The sequence below is a fragment of the Mobula birostris genome, chromosome 27, assembly GCF_030028105.1.
Source record: "Mobula birostris isolate sMobBir1 chromosome 27, sMobBir1.hap1, whole genome shotgun sequence".
Classification (NCBI taxonomy): domain Eukaryota; kingdom Metazoa; phylum Chordata; class Chondrichthyes; order Myliobatiformes; family Myliobatidae; genus Mobula; species Mobula birostris.
In genome coordinates, this window is record NC_092396.1 from 14,523,476 (window position 1) to 14,543,814 (window position 20,339).

Below are 20,339 nucleotides of genomic sequence, written 5' to 3' on the forward strand. Positions count from 1 at the left end.
AAGGGCCATACAAAGTTTTTTCAATATTTATGCATAGAATTTATTTCTTGCTTTTGGATCCCTTTTGTGTATCTCACTAGGATTGTTGCCTTAGCTGCAATGAATGTTTGGCAGCAAAAATGAGTAAGGATGATCTCATAGCGTTTTTCAACAACTGTCAAAGTGTAAGGTAGAACGAAGAAAAATACATCCTCTTCAGAGTTATTACCAGCAGATTTTAATTTAAGATATTTGACTTAATGTTAGGTATCCCAGTTGTACTAACAATAGTACAATACTTCTGAGAACAGTAGCAACTGCATCAGTTCTAGTCACTGACTAACTCTGATTATAACTCTCTAGTCTGGGCAAATATTAAGTGCATGTGCTTTACATGGAGCTAAGCCCATTCTCGATGTGCAGGTGGAAGCAACTCTAAACACTGAAATCAATCTTTGACAAGTTTCAAATCTGTTTCAAATTTGACAATGAGCCTCATGTGGTGTCAAACTCAAACAGCATGTGACATGACACCTTCAAGGGGTTTAGCAATGCATCAGCTTAGAGTTCATTAGAGCTCAAAATCCAAAGGTATGGTGTTGATTTCAACCTGGCAAGCATGATGTTGTGATAGGTGCACATTGTTGAAGACTACAACTTATCTCCCCATCCATCGCACCATTGACCTTTGTTTCTTTAAAATAAAGAAATCTAAACGCAAAACTGTTAAAAGTTAATAGCTCTGTGCAACACCAAATCTCATGAACATCATTTTGTGAACTTAAAAAGGCTCCATTTGGAAAAGATGGTGGTCATATAATTATATTTAATTTAATTATATATAATATAATAGATACAATTATGTTGTCTCGGGCAGATGGGGCTCGTCAGCCGTGGTTAGCAGCTCATCTAGGAGAAGGAAAATTCTAGATCTCAAATCTTTGCTGCCTTACAGCTATTCTAACTCATGGGGAAGACTTCGGGAGTAAACCCTGAGGAAAAATCCAGAGCTGGAGTCCCTTAAGGCAATCCTATGTTGAGTTCAACACTGACTGGCAACTACTGCAATGCCATTGGTGCCAGATTGTATTGGCCTGTGCCGTAATTTTTTGATTCATCGGCTGCTTGGAGAGGGGGAGCCTGCTACATGAGCAACAGCTTTCTCTCCATATTATACTGCCTTGGCTTATGTACTGGCTTGCATTTCATGTAGACAGCTGAGATGCAACATCCATGATCTACCCTGAATAAGTTACCATTTTTTTCTGAATGCAAAAAATTGAATTTTGTAATACAAATGGAAGAGTATCCATTTTTGTAAGAAACTATGTCACTTAAGTTATTTTAATGAAATGTATCCAGCCTTCCCGTACTCCTCAACTATTTTAGGATCAAGGTGCAAGCAAATCCAACAGAGGTTCCAACTAAAGCTAGATAAGTAACAGCAATGACACACGCATTGTAAGATGGTCAATTACAATTACAATTCCAGAGGGTGCTAATTTTCTTACACTATTTTACAGTTTAAACAAAGAATCAGAGCTATGAAAAAAAATTAAAAGCTTGAAGGAGGATTAGACATATTAAATGAATGAAGGAAACTGAAATGTTTAAGACTGAGCTGACACTGCAAAAACATTTTATAAATGCAAGTGTTTCTTTGATACAATAATGATATGCCGTTGGACAAATTTCATGTACAAGAAATTGAAAGCATCACATGAGTGAAACTTCAATAAATACTACCTCAAAAATGGTGCAATAGAATTTTGTAAATGTTCACTGGACTGGTTCGAGGGGTGGTGAGAGCACAAATCAAATCGACAAGGACTTGTTTAGGGTTAAAGAACATGAAAGGAAATCTCACTGAAAAACAAACTTCTTGAAGGGCTTAACAGGTCAAGTGTTTCCATGTCAGAGTTGTCTAAGTCCAGGGTAGACAGTTTGAGAAAAGGAATAGGCCATTTAGGACTGAAATGAGGAAAAATACCTTCATGAAGAAGGTGGTGAATCTTTGACCGTGAATGACTGTAGAAACTAAATAGTAGTGTTCATTTGAAACAGAGATCGAAAATTTCTCGGCTTGAAGGGAATCAAGAGATATGGGGATGGTGCCAGCAAATGACACTAAGGTAGATGATGAGCCATGACCGTGACAAATGGCAGAGCAGATTCAAATGACTGTTCGATCTACTCTTACTCTTATTTCTTAAAATCATTAAGCTTTACAGTGGGGAAGGTCTGGGCAAAAACAAGTAGGATGGACTAATTTCATTTCCCAGCTCTCAATCTGTAAGCTCTACATGCCTTGAGTGTTACTCCAGGTACATTTTAAATGCAATGAGGGTCTCTGAGTTCATCACTCTTCAGGTAGTGAGGAACGACTTATTGAGTTATTAACAAAAGTCAATTAGAAATCAGATATCCCTTGCATTCCAAGTGGAGAGTGGAATGTGGGGATAAAGCCATTGTGAATTGGCTTTATTGTATCTCCCAGAAAATGGTTTTAGACCTGCTTATCCTAAAAGAAATATCTTTGAAATGGCAGGAGTCTGTGAACTTTGTTCTCAGAGTGGATGAGAAGGGTCTGGAGTGCTGTGGTCTTGGTGTAGGTTGATGTAACCAGGCTGTTAGGCGGTGATATTACTTCTTCAATATTGTCAATCAATTGTTTCAGTCCAGAATGGCCATTTTGAGATTTGGTTCAGCCAGAGATAGTAACCAAGAAAGAACACAGAATCAGTGATGCATATTTGAGTTTGTGACATGAGCAAAAGACATAATCTTCAATTTTCCCCATTAAGGTTTCCCCCGCCATCTGAAGGTAGGGCATTCCTATGAAACTATTCATAAGCCGGAATGTCGTAAAGTGAAGAGGCAATTACCATTTATTTATATGGGGAAAATTTGTGAGCGTTCGCAGTCCCAAAAAATAACCTACCAAATCATGCCAAGTAAGACATAAAACCTAAAATAGCAGTAACATATAGTAAAAGCAGGAATGATATAAATACACAGCCTATATAAAGTAGAATTACTTTTCTACAATCATTGCTGCACTGCCACCGAGGCGAAAATCTCACACAAGCGCTCTTGGCAGAAACACTCTCTCCAGTAACCTTTAAGCTATGAAACTGCCAAATCATACCAAATGACACATAAAAATGCACAGCCTATATAAAGTAGAAATAATGTATGTATAGTGTAGTATCACTTACCGGAATCGGGAAGACAGTGCTGAGCACACTGATGATGGTGTGTTAAGCTGAGTCGTCAGAGGTTGGGGTGGTGCAGTGGTCCCCAGCCTCCAGGCCGCGGACTGATACCGATCTGCGAAGCATGCAGGGGTGCAGCGGTGGCCCAGACGCTCCCAGCACATCTTTAAGAAAAAAGCCGAAATAAACAAGCTAATTAATTAGGTGCCGCCCGGCACATAAATGTCGGCCCAAATCAGGATATCATGAGTGATTGCCGATTGTGTCGCCTCTGATCTGGGCCAACATTTACTTGCTGGGTGGCACCTAATTAATTAGCTTGTTTATTTAGGCATTTTTCTTAAAGATGTGCTGGGTGCATCCCAGCTACTTCTGCACCGCTGCATTCTTCACGGCAATGTATTGGTCCACGGCCTGGAGGCTGGGGCGGTGGGACACTGGGGTGTCATCTCATCGTCGTCTGTTTCCATCAGGGCAGGCAGGTAATCTTCTATGTCTGCCTGCCTCGATGTCGAAGGTCGAGGTTCGTCGTCTGCTGTGGCTGATGTGGAAGGCTTGAAAAACAACAGTGTACTTAACTGCTTAGCCTCGCGCATTTTTCTATCATACAGTTCTTTGTAAGCCCTCAAACCATCCTGCAAATATGCCCTAAACCTACATACCCATTCAAAATTAAAGTTGTACTTTTCTGCAATCATTGTAGCAAAAATCTCACGCAGTTGCTTTATGTTCAGTTCCTGGATGACTTCACTTTCGGTCCGTTCGCTACTGCATTCGGTTTCGATTGTTATCCTTTCCTCTTCTGATTGCATCAGCTCTTCATTTATCAGTTCTTGGTCATGGGGTGCCAAAACCTCTTCAACATCATCTTCGTCAACTTCCACAAGCCAAACTCACTTTGTCCTTACTTCGTTCACCACGATAGAAATGCTTAATTATGTCTAGTTCTACGCTAAGTGTAACACCCTTACGAGCTCTTTTAGGCTTTTCCGATACCTTAGAACTCACCTTGCTAACGGATGCTCAAAATAAATCAACATAAAGCACAGATGCTCACAGGCACATGTTTAAGTAATGCCAGCTAGAATGCAGTTCCGGGGGAGGAGCTTGGCTGCTCGGGGCGCGCACTGTCTTTTTTCGTAACAGTGAAAACACCTTCTGTTAGCGAAAACAGGTAACTAATGTAGGTCTTTTGTAACAGCGAGGTGTCGTAAAGCGAACGTTCGAAAAGCGGGAGACACCTGGTACTTAACTGCAGAATTATGCCACTCTTCTGTAACCAGATGTCAGGCAATCAGTTGGAATGACACAGAGGTGCAGCCAGTAGAAATACCGTTCAATCCTGAGTTCTTGTACTGTCTGTTTGGTGTTTTCACGTTTTCTTTGACAATGTGGGTTTCTTCCCACATCCCAAAGACATGCAAGTTAGTAAGTTAACCGATCACTGTAAAATTGCCCCTAGTGTTTAGGTGAGTAATAGAATCTGGGCCAAGTAGATGAAAATATGGGGAGAGTGAAATGAGATTAGTGTAAATGAGCACTTGATAGTTAACATGCATTCAGTGAGCCAAATGACCTGTTCTTGCGTTGTGCAACTCTATCATTAAGATTGGAAGAAAATGAGGCAGTGAAAGGGGTTTGGTACCTGTCAGAGTCATGTGGAAGTTGATCCCATGGTGTAGACACTTTCTAAAAGCCAGCATATAGATGACGAAGAAGATTGAGACCACAAGTAGATCCTGAGAGAGTGTAAAGTAGTGACATTACTGTGTGTACTCTGGCTGAAGATTATGAAGGAGCAGTGGAGGCAATTCCACTGAACTGAACAGAATAAGAATAGGCAGTTGAGGATGATGTGGTTGATCATGTGGGTACAAACTACACTTAGGTCATGTCGTCAGAGAATACCATGTTGGATTGTTGGTGTGGTAGTCAAAAACCAGGGTGTCACAAGAAACTGAGGTACAAAGTTCAGATGTAACAAAGCAGTTAGAGGCTTAGCACAGGAAAGAATGGTTGAAGCATATTTCATTTTGAATATCAGAGTAGTTAAATACCTTTCCCTTTAATTCTAAATTCTCTGAAACATTTTAAAAGAGAAATAAACCATTTCCTATATTTATTTAGATATAATACTGTAAATGTTGTAGTATTTATTTATCTTGGGTGCAGCCAGTCAACTGTGTGGGTGTCATGAAGACCACAGGCTCCAGTCTGACTGCAGCCTACAGTCCACACAGTGCCCACATGGTTGGATGGCTGTTAGAAAGGTAAACATAAATTAGACACGTTCTGTGTCCAAGTAATTAGATTGATCTAATTTCACGAATAACCTATTCTCCTTTTGTTAGAGTATTTTTGAGTCACACTATAATTAAATAAGGAAAATCACAGCATTTTGATAATCCTGAGAATAAGTTTGAACACAATGTAACCTATCAATCTGGTTAAAGAAAATAGTTTGAATAAAAGCCAGTTTGGCTGGTTTGTGGGAAACTTGTGAGATGGCATGTGTTTGCAGAGGGATAGACAAGTTTGGAGCCTGAATATCAAATATAGGGAAAATAACTTTCCTCCTTTCTTTCAATAAATGTCATTTTTAAGATATAGTTTCTTTAAAAAAACTGATCAAATGACATTTTTAATGGTTAGACTAAAGAAAACTCAGAGCCAGTACTGCAGATATGACTACTTTTTTTTTCCTCAACATGTCTACTTATATTGAAACATTTAAATAACTTTTTAGACTTCCATTTATCTTGTGAAGTGTGTTCTGTTCTTAAAATCATACTCTGTGTAATTATGTGTTGTACTTAACCTTGATTAAAGATGCTTGAACCCAGTCTCTTCTCCATTCTGTTCCCCTGTTAAACTACAGATTATGCTGTTGGCCAAGCACTGGTCAGGTCATGATGTCAGAGATTATTTAATTTTGTATTTCCTCATTCCTCCCTGCCCAGTCCCTTAAAGAACCACATTTCAAAGTTCAGGTTTTTTTACACAGTTTAAATTTGGAGATGGGGAAGTAAAAACAGTATCTCTGTTATACATCCCTGCCATTGATCTCGGCGGCTCCAACACCTCAGGGCATATTCAAAACCTGGACTCCAGCAACGACCATGGACACCTTCACAGCGATTGCGCAACCACCAACTGCGACGCCAGCCTTGAACTCTAGGCCGGGTCTTTATGTGCTGCTGTTGTGACTCCCGTCTCCCCTTCCCCCACCACCACTCCGCAGCCCCGTCTTCCTCAGATCCCACGGTCAACTCCTGGGCCCTCAGAGGCTCCATCTTCCTCTCACCCCAACCCTCCCCTCTCCATTGACACCCCCAGCCTCCCCCCTCCCCCCTCTGATCTAGCTCTCATCCGTGCCGGGTCTTTACCATCCCCTCCGACCTTCAACTGTTGGAGGCAAAACGCTCTGTTCTCAGTAAGGGCCTCACCTTTGTCCCCCTTCGCCCACACCTCGGCGAGTTCCGTGTTCGCCACGATGCGGAACTTTTCTTCCACCGTCTCCGTCTCCAAGCCTGCTTCTTCGGCAAGGACTCTTCCACCCCCACCGATGACCCCTTCTCCCGTCTTCAACCCTCCTCTTCTTCATGGACACCCCGCTCTGGTCTTCTGCCGGCTCTGGATCTCTTTATCGCTAACTGCCGACGGGACATCAACCGTCTCGACTTTACCGCACCTTGTCCCCATTCCATCCTCACTCCTTCGGAACGCTCTGCTCTCCACTCCCTCCACACTAATCCTAACCTTATTATTAAACCTGCCGATAAGGGGGGGTGCTGTTGTAGTCTGGCGTACTGACCTCTACCTTGCCGAGGCACAGCGACAACTCGCGGATACCTCCTCTTATTTACCCCTCGATCGTGACCCCACTAATGAGCACCAGGCCATTGTCTCCCACACCATCACCGACTTTATCCGCTCAGGGGATCTCCCATCCACTGCTACCAACCTTATAGTTCCCACACCCCGCACTTCCCGTTTCTACCTCCTACCCAAGATCCACAAACCTGCCTGTCCTGGCCGACCTATTGTCTCAGCTTGCTCCTGCCCCACCGAACTCATTTCTGCATACCTCGACACTGTTTTATCACCCCTTGTTCAATCCCTTCCGACCTATGTTCGTGACACTTCTCACGCTCTTAAACTTTTCGATGATTTTAAGTTCCCTGGCCCCCACTGCTTTATTTTCACCATGGATGTCCAGTCCTTATATACTTCCATCCCCCATCAGGAAGGTCTCAAAGCTCTACGCTTCTTTTTGGATTCCAGACCTAATCAGTTCCCCTCTACCACCACTTTGCTCCGTCTAGTGGAATTAGTCCTTACTCTTAATAATTTCTCCTTTGGCTCCTCCCACTCCCTCCAAACTAAAGGTGTAGCTATGGGCACCCGTATGGGTCCTAGCTATGCCTGCCTTTTTGTTGGGTTTGTGGAACAATCTATGTTCCGTGCCTATTCTGGTATCTGTCCCCCACTTTTCCTTCGCTACATAGACGACTGCATTGGCGCTGCTTCCTGCACGCATGCAGAACTCGTTGACTTTATTAACTTTGCCTCCAACTTTCACCCTGCCCTCAAGTTTATCTGGTCCATTTCCGACACCTCCCTCCCCTTTCTAGATCTTTCTGTCTCTGTCTCTGGAGACAGCTTATCCACTGATGTCTACTATAAGCCTACTGACTCGCACAGCTATCTGGACTATTCCTCTTCTCACCCTGTCTCTTGCAAAAACGCCATCCCCTTCTCGCAATTCCTCCGTCTCTGCCGCATCTGCTCTCAGGATGAGGCTTTTCATTCTAGGACGAGGGAGATGTCTTCCTTTTTTAAAGAAAGGGACTTCCCTTCCTCCACTATCAACTCTGCTCTTAAACGCATCTCCCCCATTTCACGTACATCTGCTCTCACTCCATCCTCCCGCCACCCCACTAGGAATAGGGTTCCCCTGGTCCTCACACCTACCACCCCACCAGCGTCCGGGTCCAATATATTATTCTCCGTAACTTCTGCCACCTCCAACGGGATCCCACCACTAAGCACATCTTTCCCTCCCCCCCCCCCCCTGCATTCCGCAGGGATCGCTCCCTACACAACTCCCTTGTCCGTTCGTCCCCCCCATCCCTCCCCACTGATCTCCCTCCTGGCACTTATCCGTGTAAGTGGAACAAGTGCTACACATGCCCTTACACTTCCTCCCTTACCACCATTCAGGGCCCCAAACAGTCCTTCCAGGTGAGGCGACATTTCACCTGTGAGTCGACTGGGGTGATATACTGCGTCCGGTGCTCCCGATGTGGCCTTTTATATATTGGCGAGACCCGACGCAGACTGGGAGACCGCTTTGCTGAACATCTATGCTCTGTCTGCCAGAGAAAGCAGGATCTCCCAGTGGCCACACATTTTAATTCCACATCCCATTCCCATTCTGACATGTCTATCCACGGCCTCCTCTACTGTAAAGATGAAGCCACACTCAGGTTGGAGGAACAACACCTTATGCTCCGTCTGGGTAGCCTCCAACCTGATGGCATGAACATCGACTTTTCTAACTTCCGCTAATGCCCCACCTCCCCCTCGTACCCCATCTGTTACTTATTTTTATGCACACATTCTTTCTCTCACTCTCCTTTTTCTCCCTCTGTCCCTCTGAATATACCTCTTGCCCATCCTCTGGGTCCCCCGCCCTTGTCTTTCTTCCCGGACCTCCTGTCCCATGATCCTCTCGTATCCCCTTTTGCCTATCACCTGTCCAGCTCTTGGCTCTATCCCTCCCCCTCCTGTCTTCTCCTATCATTTTGGATCTCCCCCTCCCCCTCCAACTTTCAAATCCCTTACTCACTCTTCCTTCAGTTAGTCCTGACGAAGGGTCTCGGCCTGAAACGTCGACTGCACCTCTTCCTACAGATGCTGCTTGGCCTGCTGCGTTCACCAGCAACTTTGATGTGTGTTGCTTGAATTTCCAGCATCTGCAGAATTCCTGTTGTCTCTGTTATATGTTTGGGAGAAGTTACGTTAATGTATAATGCATCCATGTAACCTGGTATTCTGTTAGAAAAAAAAACAAGTTATTTGGATTAGATTGTAAAAAAAGATAAAAACAAAATACAAAATAAAACATTCAAAATCCAGCCGATTCTTTAGGAAGAGAGCAGGCAAACCAGCTATGAGCCTTTCATGACTGCAAAGTGAAAGATCAGCAAGCCTCTGTGTAGAACTAAACAAATCATTTCTGAGAGGAAGGGAAGAGTCCACTATGCCTGGCTCGTAGAATTTTCATTGTTTACGTTTTGTGGAACGAGTAATGACAGTCATAGTCAACTCCTGAAACATTAGATGTATTTATTCAGTACTTTATTTCCTAATAGATTTTAGGTATTTTTATTTTATATGTGCTATTATGGAACTAGTTTCCATTTTGTATTAACGAATCAGGGTACCTATTTTTTTCTTTCCTTCCAATATTATTTTGTTTTGACCATTCCGAAGTAAAAGCGATATTCCCAGCTTTATTCTTTGGCCTAACATTTATACCCAAAGCAGTTACTTATGGTTCCTGGATTTTACTGCACTTGGAAAATGTTATAGTTTGGCCTATCTGATTACTTTTAAAGGGCCTTTGAGAAAATATCTATAACTTGCTGTTTGTCCATCTAATTATTATAAATTGAAAAGTTTTTTCATAATTACGGAAAGCCTAACTGGTCTACAATTTACAATATAGCAGGCTAAATTGCAATCTATTTCAAGCAGGTTTAGTTACTAAAATTACATATTTTTCTCCTTTTAGAAAACTTGTGCAATATGATATAGGTTAGCTTATCCTGTGTAGGACTTTCGGCCCACTATGTTGTGCAGGTACACAAGAACTGTGCTTTCCCGCTGCATCAGGAAGGTGAAATGGGAACATTCTCAGAATTTACAGTCACTTCTGTGATACCGCAGACACAAGGTGCATGTGGCAGGGAATTCAGAGGACAAGTCTACTCTGCGCATCAGTGACCAGGATGCTTCACTCCCTGAGAGGTTGAAAGCCTTCTTCTCTTGGTTTGACGTGCAGAACAAATTGCTGGTGAGGAAGGCACCCCTCCCCCCTAGGGGAGCAGACACTCTATCTGGCTGAAGTTGAGGTGAGGAAGACCCTGGCCAGAGTCAACCCACACAAAGCCTAATAATATTCCAGGTTGGGTTCTGAAAGACTGCGCAGCCCAGCTGACAGAGGTGCGTACAGATATATTCAGTATCTCTGTGCATCAATCCATTGTCCCTTTAGTTCTCAAGGTGGCAACCATCATTCCAGTGCCAAAGAAAGTGACAGTAACCTGCCTAAATGACGATCATCCGGTGGCATTAACATCAACCTTTATGAAATGCTTTGAGTGACTGGTCGTAGAGCACGTTTAAGCCTATCTCCCTGCTACACTGTACCCTTTCCAACTTGCTTATCGCTCAAATCGATCCAATGATGGCGCAATAGCCTCTGCCCTCCACTCTGTCCTGTCCCACCTGGAAAATGGGGTCTCGTATGCCAGCCTGCTGTTTATACACTTTAGTTCAGCGTTCAACACCATCATACCCCAGAAACTGGTGGGGAAACTGTCCTCTCTGGGTCTCAACACCTCCCTCTTCAATTAGATACTGGACTCCTTAACAGTCGGACTACAGTCAGTCTGTGTGGGCAGCAATGTCTCTCGTCCCATTATGCTGAGAACTGGTGCTCCCCCAGGCTGTGTGCTCAGCCCACTGCTGTTCACACTATTGATACATGACTGTGTCGCAGAATCCAGCTCAAACCAAGAGATCGGGTTTGTGGATGACACAACAGCGGATGACCTTATCAAGAATGATGATGAGATGGAGTATATAGAGGAACTAGAGTGGCTGGATGATTGGTGGGAGAATAACAACCTAAGCTGGAACATGGAGAAGACAAAGGAAATCATTGTAGACTTCAGGAAGGTGCAGACAAGCCATTCCTCTCAGCCAATACATGGTTCCTCCGTAGTAGGAGTTAAGTGCACCAAGTTTCTGGGAGTTCACATCACCTCACCTGGTCCCTTAATATTACCTCCCTGAACAAGAAGGCACAGCAGTGCCTCCATTTCCTAAGATGATTGAGGCAAGCAAGGCTCCCAGCCTCACCATCTTAACTGCGTTTTACAGGAGCACCATTGAGAGCATCTTGATAAGTTGCATCTCTATTTGGTATGGGAGCAGTTGAGCATCAGACCGGAAGTTCCTACAAAGACTGTGAGAACAGTTGAGAGGATGATAGGGGTCTTCCTACCATCCATCGGGGACGCTTATCAAGAGCACTGTGTAGGGCCATTGGCATTATTAAGGATCCCACCCATCTATCCAGCATCCCCTTTGACTTTCTACCATCAGGCAAGAGACTACAATGCATAAAGACAAGAATGATCAGGATGAGAAACAGTTTCTACCCCCAGGCCGTTAGGCTTCTGAATTCACGGCTGCATTGTATTCAAAGTGTCACTGGTTAATCTGTTCTGTACCTTACAATTTTCAATATTAGTGCACTTTGGTTATTTATGTATGATTCATATGTAGATTTTATCCCCTTCATGAGTTATTGTGTGTTATGTGCTTTACACCCTGGTTCGAAGAAACATCTCGTTTCTAAATACATTTTATGGTTATATATGCTTATCCACATACTGTATGTAGTTAAATGACAATAAACTTCACTTAACTTGACTTTTATATTCCTTAACTGAAACTTTCTGTCGAAAACCATTAACATGTGATGTTGTTTATGACATCCATTTGCTCAGTAGCTGATGAACCAAGGAGATTAAGAGCATCATAAGTGTGTTCTGAGTTCAGTGATCACTTCAGCGTCGAAGATATTTCAGCTCAGTTTCTCAACAACACATATTTCATTGGCAAAAACATTTGGAATGCTGATCACAAAATCAGGTGTAGTATCTCCTAAGACAGGGGTCCCCAACCTTTTTTGCACCGCGGACCAGTTTAATATTGACAATATTGTTGCGGACCGGCCGACGGGTGGGGGTGTTAATCACGACCGGAATATAGGTGATAAGTCAACTATAAGTCACTTGTCAGTGGCTAATACACTCAATTTTGTTTCTAAAAGGGTTTATCTAACGAATTTAATATTAAACACACAGCGCATACTTTCCTCGCATGAATATAGTGATAAGTCAATTATAAGTCATAAGGAGGTTCCTTATGTCTAGTCTATTCCACAATTTAGTTTTCGTTGCATATGTTGCAAAAAACTCCACTTCGCAGAGATATGATGTTGGAAATGGAAGCAAAGTTTTCACTGCTTTCGCGGCTATCTCAGGTTATTCAGCCTTGACTTTGATCCAGAATGCTGACAGAGATGTTATGTCAAACATACTTTTCAGCCCACTGTCATTTGCAAGCTCGAGGAGTTGATCTTCTTCCTGCGCTGACATGGATGATTCACCGGGGACATTCAGAAAAGGGGCACGGACCCTTCCTTTGCATGTCTTCGGTCATTTGCGTTTGGGAGGTAATGCTCGAATTCTGTCGACAGCGAAGATAGGTGGTCGCGCACCAGCTGTGAGCCTCAGTCTCTCCCAAACTCCCAGCTGATATTGGGAACATGTCAAACATGTCCCTGTCCACTCGCCATCCCCAGAGTTCCAGTTTGGCTGTGAAAGCAGACACTTTAGCTGCCAACATGAAGACAGTTGTCATTCTCCCCTGAAGTGACAAATTAAGTTCATTGAGCAGGTTGAAGATGTCACACAGATAAGTGAGTTTTGCTATCCACTCCTCGTCACTGAGGTGTGCTGCCAATGGTGACTTTTTTCCTGAAAGAAATCTCTGTAGCTGCTCTCTTAACTCAAAAACCCTGGTCAGGGCTCTCCTCCTTGATAGCCACCTGACTTCAATGTGTAAGGGAAGGCGTTTGTGCTTTGCATCCATTTCCTCGCAAAGCTGCTCAAACAGACGTGAGTTAAGGGCTTTTGCTTTGATGTGATTAAGAACTTCAACATCACTCAATACGCTGTTAAGATCAGGTGACATTTTTCGGCTAGCCAGCATTTCCCTGGGTGTGACACAGTGTGTAGACTAGCATTCAGGAGCAACCTCTTTGACTCGGATAGTGAAACCAGACTCGTTAAGCCGTTCCAACAGCTGTACTTCGATATCCTCCGCTATGTCATCGATTCTCCTTGAAACTGTGGTAGCTGAAAGAGAAATCTGTACCATCTTGTTAGCTGCAGCTTCTCCCAACAGTTCATGGCACATGTCCTTGGCAGCAGGCAGAATCAATTCTTCACCAACAGTGAAAGGCTTCTTAGCCTTAGCAATACGGCTAGCCACTCAGAGCAGCAGCATTTGTGGAGGTGGTAGCTCTCAACACTTGCTTCTGTCCCGCTTGCTCACATTTTTTCCGCTCAAAAAACTCAACGGGTTTGTCTTTAAGTGCAGGGTGCTTGGACTCAAGGTGCCGAAACAGTTTTGAGGGCTTCATTGCCTCATTAGACAGCTTGTCTCCACATATCACACACAGAGGGCTTGGAGTGTGCGAGTCACTGATCACAATAAAGCCATATTTTATGTATGACTCATATTTTCTGTTGAAGGAAGCTTTCTTCTTTTTTGCAGTCTCGGCCTCAGCTGTCTCTGCATTATCATTAACGTTAGGCCTTTTATGTCCCCTACCATCTCTTCCAAAGAAACTCTCAAGCGACGTTTGTTTTTCACTCATCAAGTAGTTGTAGGTTAATGACTGACAGATGTCCTCACGTGGGGAATGACCTCGCGTGCGTTCAAGTTAATCAGTGGGCGTGACAGGGAATGAGCAAAGGTGCATTTGACTCATATCGTTTCTTCGCGGCCCGGTAGCAAATGCTTTGCGGCCCGGTGGTTGGGGATCACTGTCTTAAGAAATAGTACATGCTTTTAACCATGAAAATACTTTGCTGAAAGCTGAAAAGGTGCATTTTTAAAACAAATTAATGGGCTCCTTGGCTTTATTAATGGAGGCATAGAATACAAAGGTATTAGACATTGATTAGGCTTCTACAAGAGTATTGTTATAAGTCTGTGCTCTAGACTTTCATCAAGGATTTCAAGGTCTTAGAATGGATGTGAAAAGGATTTCTGTTGGACCAGGGATGTGGAATTCTAGAAGAAACTGATGAGGTTTACAGAGAAAAGTTTATCAAGGGCAGGCTAGAGAAAGGTGTACAAATCATTAACAGATTTGATAGTGTAAATAAGGGGAAATTATATATATTAGCTGAAGGATCGGTAACCTGAAGTTCCAGCACTAAGGTGATATGAGGCAATTTCTTTTATGTGGCAAATTGTAATCTGGATTATACTGCCTGATGGATGGTGCATGCAGTTTTAGTACTGGCTTTCAAAATGGACTTGCATAAATATTTGAAGGAGAGAAGGATATTAAGAAAAGTTCAGTACATGGAGTGAATTGAATAGTTCTTTCCAAAATCTGGCAGGGGTACACAAGAGCATTAGAAAAGGGAACTGGAAAGGTCATTTGACCCTTTTAGTCTGCTATACTGTTCTTTAAGATTGCGATTTTTCTTCAGTATTAATTCCACCCTATCAATCTCAAACTTGAATATATTAATCAACAAAATATCCACAACTCCTGAGTAGCAAATATATAAAATTGAGTGAAGAATTTTCTTTTCTGCTTATTCCTAAATATTAGAGTTTTTATTCTGAGAATATAACCTTTATTTCTAAATTATCTCTCCAAGGAAGATAAACTTTCACCATTTACCCTGACAATCTGTCTAAGAATTTTTTGATTTAAAAATCAATTATCAGACTCTCAAAATCCAAAGAAAAAGGTCTAGTCTACTTGATCTCTTTCTGGAAAGTAATGGAATAAAATGTTGCTGCAGCCCTTGGAAAGAAAGCAACCACACTGAGTCCTTGTTATCACTGAGAACTAAAGTTACAGGGCATCCTACATATAACAAAAAATGTGGGTAAAATTAAAGTCTTCTCTTTTACCCAAAGCACTCTCAAATAAAAATAAATGTATTCTTTAATGTTTTAAATGCAGTAATGTATAGAAATAAGCACATTAAAATGCATAATTTCTTGAAATAAAATATTAGTTGTTGTCCAACTTCCAATGAATTTTGAAAGTAGCAATCATTTTTGAAATTGATAAGTGCACCTGCACAAACAAAGACCATTCTCTATTTGAAGGATGTTCAGCAGGGAGCCACTGAGTATGTGTTAAGAGATATAATTGTTAAAGAAAAAATCAAAATGGAGTCTGGCCCCAACATTCAAGCAAGCTGATTCATAGATAGCTAATCTGTGAATAATGAGATTCAATGTAGATTAATTGATAACTAGATGACCGAATTGCCACCTTGTGCTATTTCATTCTGTGATCTGTCAGTCCATGGTTCAGCTAAATTTAAGGGCCATTTATGTTTGACATTAAAGGTCAACTAACACAAGTCTACACCAACAAGTTGTTAGTACATTCAGAAAATGGAAGGAAAGAAATCGGTGAGAAAGAGGAGTAAAACTGTGTTTTAAGCTACAGTGCACAAGCTGTTGTGAAAATAATTCCTTTGCATAGCTGTCTCTTATATATTTGGTAATTTGCAACATAATATGGATGCTTAAATTCGATGACTTTTGCAGCTAAATTCTTTCAAACTGGTGACATTGTGAAATATGTAGTTTGTTGTTACAGTTATTATAGTGCTACTTTTGGGATGTATTTTTCAGAGTTTTGACTGCTTATTGGTTATTTATGAATCACCCAGAACTTTAAAAAAAACACCACAACTCATGTTTTAATTGCCTCAAATATCAAAAACTCAAAGGAATGAATTTGGAACAGACCTTCAGTTGTGCTATTAGCTGAAAGAATTAAAGTGAGACTTGGCTCTTTATTAAAGGTTTTGTTAGTGTGCACCAGCTGTTCTTACAGGGTGCACATCTGGAAAAACCTTGTATTTTCCAGTTATGAACATTTCCAGAGAACATTACCTGCATCGTCAGCATTCTGTACAATATGCATAAAAACAGATGTGACAGTCCTGAAGTTTGTCTGTGGTGTGTTGTCAGATGCTTTACTGTCACTTACGTAGTGCTCTTATTGGCGCTTTAAATGATGACCTTAATGCTTCCTCTGCAGAAACTCACTTGGGCATTGTGTCAAACAGAAATAAAATACGGGGGTGGGAGTTCTCAGGTTACAGATGACCTGACTTATGAAAATCTGGCTATGTGGTGTTCATTAATGATTGGATATTCCATTAGTTTAATTATGAAAAAGCAGGGTGAATATTCAATGAGATAAAAGAATTATAGCAAGTGTATTGCTATCAATATGATATGGGTTACAATAGGAAACTAAGTTTTTAATTTTTATTTGGAGATTCAGCATGGTAACAGGCCCTTCTGGCCCAATAAGCCAGTGCCATCCAGTACCCAATTACACCCAATTAACCTTTTATCTTGAAGTTCTGGGAGGAAACTGGAACGCTCAGAGGAAACCCACATAATCACAGGAAGAATGTACAAAGTTCCTACAAAAAGCGGCAGGAATTGAACCCGGGTTGCTGGCACTGTAAAGCATTGCGTTAACTGCTATGCTACCTTGTTGTTCTCCCCCCCCCCCCCAAATGTTTCTGACTTATGGAGAAATCAGTTTACAGACAGTTCTCAGCTTGTATAACCCAGAGCTATCGCAACATCTTGGGCATCTCATACCTATACTTGGACCATATCACAAGCAAGCAGGTCTGCAAGGCCATCCAGCACCACATTGGCCCCCATGAAGACCTTCTCACAACGGTGAAGAAAAGAAAGCTGAGATGGGACGGCCACGAAACAAGATCCAGTGGCCTTGCAAAGACCGTTCTACAAGGAACTGTGGAGGGGAAAAGAAGGAGAGGTAGACAGAGGAAAAGATGGACAGACAACATTAAAGAATGGCCAGGGAAAACATTTGTGGTGACCCAGGCTCTGGCACACAACCGCGACAGATGGAACAGACTGGTGCAAAGCTTGTCATGACGGCGCCCCGACGACTCCACCAGGAGTTAAGGGCGCAAGGAAGGAAGGATAACCCAGAGGCTGCCTGCATTTTTGAAAATATTTTAGTTTATCTATTCAGTGAAAATGCCATTACATTCTCAACAGAGCAGTATTGTAAGTTTGTTTCAAGAGGAGAGATCCTTTTATATAAAAAAAGTTGTCATTGAACACTTCATACTGGCATCCCACTTATCACTACCCCATAGAACATTGATTTTGCTCTTAGCATAGAAATCCTGATTGTTGGTCCTGAAGTCCAATAATCACAGGTCTGTAGCTGCAGTACTTTCAAAAGAAGACTTAAGATGCATGATGCTGTGTTGGGAACTGGTGCCACCCCTGTCCTCTGGTTGTCCTGCAGCAAAGAGACAACTATCCTATCACCATATGGCTCTGCTATGGAGTGAATCACCAAGGCCTTAGAGTCATTGAGAAGTACAACTCATCTAGTCAATTCCAAAGCCATTTAAACTTCCTACTCCCATCAACCTGCACCAGGACCTTAGCCTCCATTTCCCTACTATCCACGCACCTATCCAGACTTCTCTTAAATATTGAAATTGAGCTCACATGCACTATTTGTGCTAGCAGCTCATTTCTCATAACCCTCGGAGTGAAAAAGTTTCCCCTCATGGGCTCCTTAAACTTCTCACCTTTCACCCTTAACCCTTGACCTGTTGTAGTCCCACCCAACCTCAGTGGAAAAAAGCCTGTACAAAGGCTCTTTATTAGGCTGGTTTTGGGCAGGTAGGGGCTCACAGTGTGCCCACTTAGTGCTGGGATACATTGTTCCTCTAATGGCAAACACTTTCTGATGCATTCAAACAAAGATGAGGGAAAACAGCAGCTACCAGCAACCTAACTTCTGGGGATTGACCAGCAACTGTAATTCTTGCGCTGAATTTCACATCTCAAAGCTGAGTGTCCTTACTATTTATTCCATCTAAGCAGTATGTTTAAAAAGGATATCATTTTAGTCCTGAACGTCGACTGTACCTCTTCCTAGAGATGCTACCTGGCCTGCTGCATTCACCAGCAACTTTGATGTGTGTGGCTTGAAGTTCCAGCATCTGCAGAATTCCTGTTGTTAAAATTACTTCTGAAAGTTACTTGTGCTTCAGAAACCAAAAGTGTGCTGAATCATTCATTAGTTTCATTGTTGTACACTAAAATTTCCAAGTAAATTAAATATTCCCAATGTCAATTAATGCAATCAGCAGAACCTTGCAACTTCAGCATTAGTGCATGATCTGTTTTGGTGACAAGGTCCGGTTCCATTGAATTGAGTGTGAAAGATTAAAGAAACTTCAGGTCGCCATTGTATTCAAAATTCCCTGAACAATTACATTGGTTTCATCCATTTGGCTCAATTGTATTGATATAACTCATGTATGCAAGTAGAAATTTGACCCACTAGTGTCAAGATTTGTTTAGACATTGTATTGTTTTTTTAAATAGTAGACAAGCAGCTGTGTAAAATAGGATTGAAAATATTACTGAAAAGCCAAAAGAGCAGATCCTTAACATAATATAATTGATTCTGTGCTGTTCTCATCTGCCTATAAGTGCAACTGACCATGTTGCATAATGTATGGCGCATGGTTGGATTGATAGGTTGGAATTTTAATGCAGACAGCTTTATATTTGAAAGGTAATTCTGATTGTGTTTTTGTTTACCAGCTCTTTGTGCTAAAACCTTCTTTCTCCCTCATTGTGCCAAGAAGTTTGTATTCACAAATTTGGGTAAGGATGCTTGTTGAAAATGACACAAAGGAGTTAAGTCCCTTTGTATGGTGGAACAGACTTGAAGGACTGAATGGTTTCCTCATTTTCCTATTTCTTATTGGTCCAAAAATTGAACACCAGTATTTGCTTCTAGAGGAATAGAAAGAATTATGCTGGACTTGTGCTAGATAATTATGTGATTGATAAGGAAAGATGAATGGGCTTTTGTGGATCATGGGCTGATTATGATCGGTATAGCCTGTACATTTTCCTATAAACACTACTATAAATGATAACGCTACTTATCACAAATAAGAGAAAATCTGCAGATACTGGAAACTGAGCTGAAGGGTTTCGGCCCAAAATGTGTTCTGAGCTTTTTTCCATAGATGCTGCCTGGCCTGATGAGTTCCTGCAGCATTTTGTGTGTGTGTTGCTAAGCTTCTATTTGTGTTAGATAAAACCTATTTGGGTGTTCTTTTACTTTTGTCTTATGCCAGTTTGAAAATTGAAAAGATTAATGGGGTAGAGATGTATTATGTTTTTCGTTAAGTCTTCTATGCCCTGGCACCAAATTTGATTGATTGGAGCAAGGGGGATGTGTAACTGATTACTTAGACAATGCACAACATGATTATATTTTCTTTGCAGGATATTGATTGGGTACAGACAGAAAAACATGTGTTTGAACAGGCCTCCAGTAACCCATTTCTTGTTGGTCTTCACTCTTGTTTCCAAACAGAAAGCAGGTAAGAAATGTTCCTTACTAAAATTGCTTTTTGCTTTCTTATTGGTTTTTTCATTGGACCCCTCTGCAATTAATTAGAAATCAGAATCAGGTTTAATATCGCTGGCATTTGTTGTGAAATTTGTTAACTTTGCAGCAGCAGTACAATGTAATTCATGATAAATATAGAGAAAAAACTGAATTACAGTAAGTATAAACATATATATTAAATAGTTAAGTTCAAATAAGTAGTGCAAAAATAGAAATTTTAAAGAAGTAGTGAGGTAGAGTTCATGGGTTCAATGTCCATTTAGAAATCGGATGGTAGAGGAGAAGAAGTTGTTCTTGAATCAGTGAGTGTGTGCCTTCAGGCTTCTGTATCTCCCTCCTTACGGTAGCAATGAGAAGAAGGCATGATCTGGGTGGTGGGGGCTACTTAATGATGAATGCCACTTTCCTGAGGCATCACTCCTTGAAGGTGCCTTGGATACTATGGAGGCTAATACCCAAGATGGAGCTGACTAATTTTGCAACTTTCTTCTGGCTTACTTCAATCCTGTACAGTAGCAGCTACTCCTCCCATACCAGATGGTGATGCAGCCAGTTAGAATAGT

At 41.8% G+C, this 20,339-nt stretch overlaps 1 protein-coding gene across 1 annotated transcript in view; it reads left to right on the plus strand.

The window, feature by feature from the left end:
- LOC140188456 (protein kinase C zeta type-like) overlaps positions 1–20,339 on the plus strand; it is a 394,997-nt gene that overhangs the window by 257,801 nt on the left and 116,857 nt on the right. Inside the window, exon 10 of the mRNA XM_072244743.1 lies at positions 19,650–19,747. Coding sequence (XP_072100844.1) covers positions 19,650–19,747 — 98 coding nt within the window. The remainder of the gene's footprint in view (positions 1–19,649; positions 19,748–20,339) is intronic.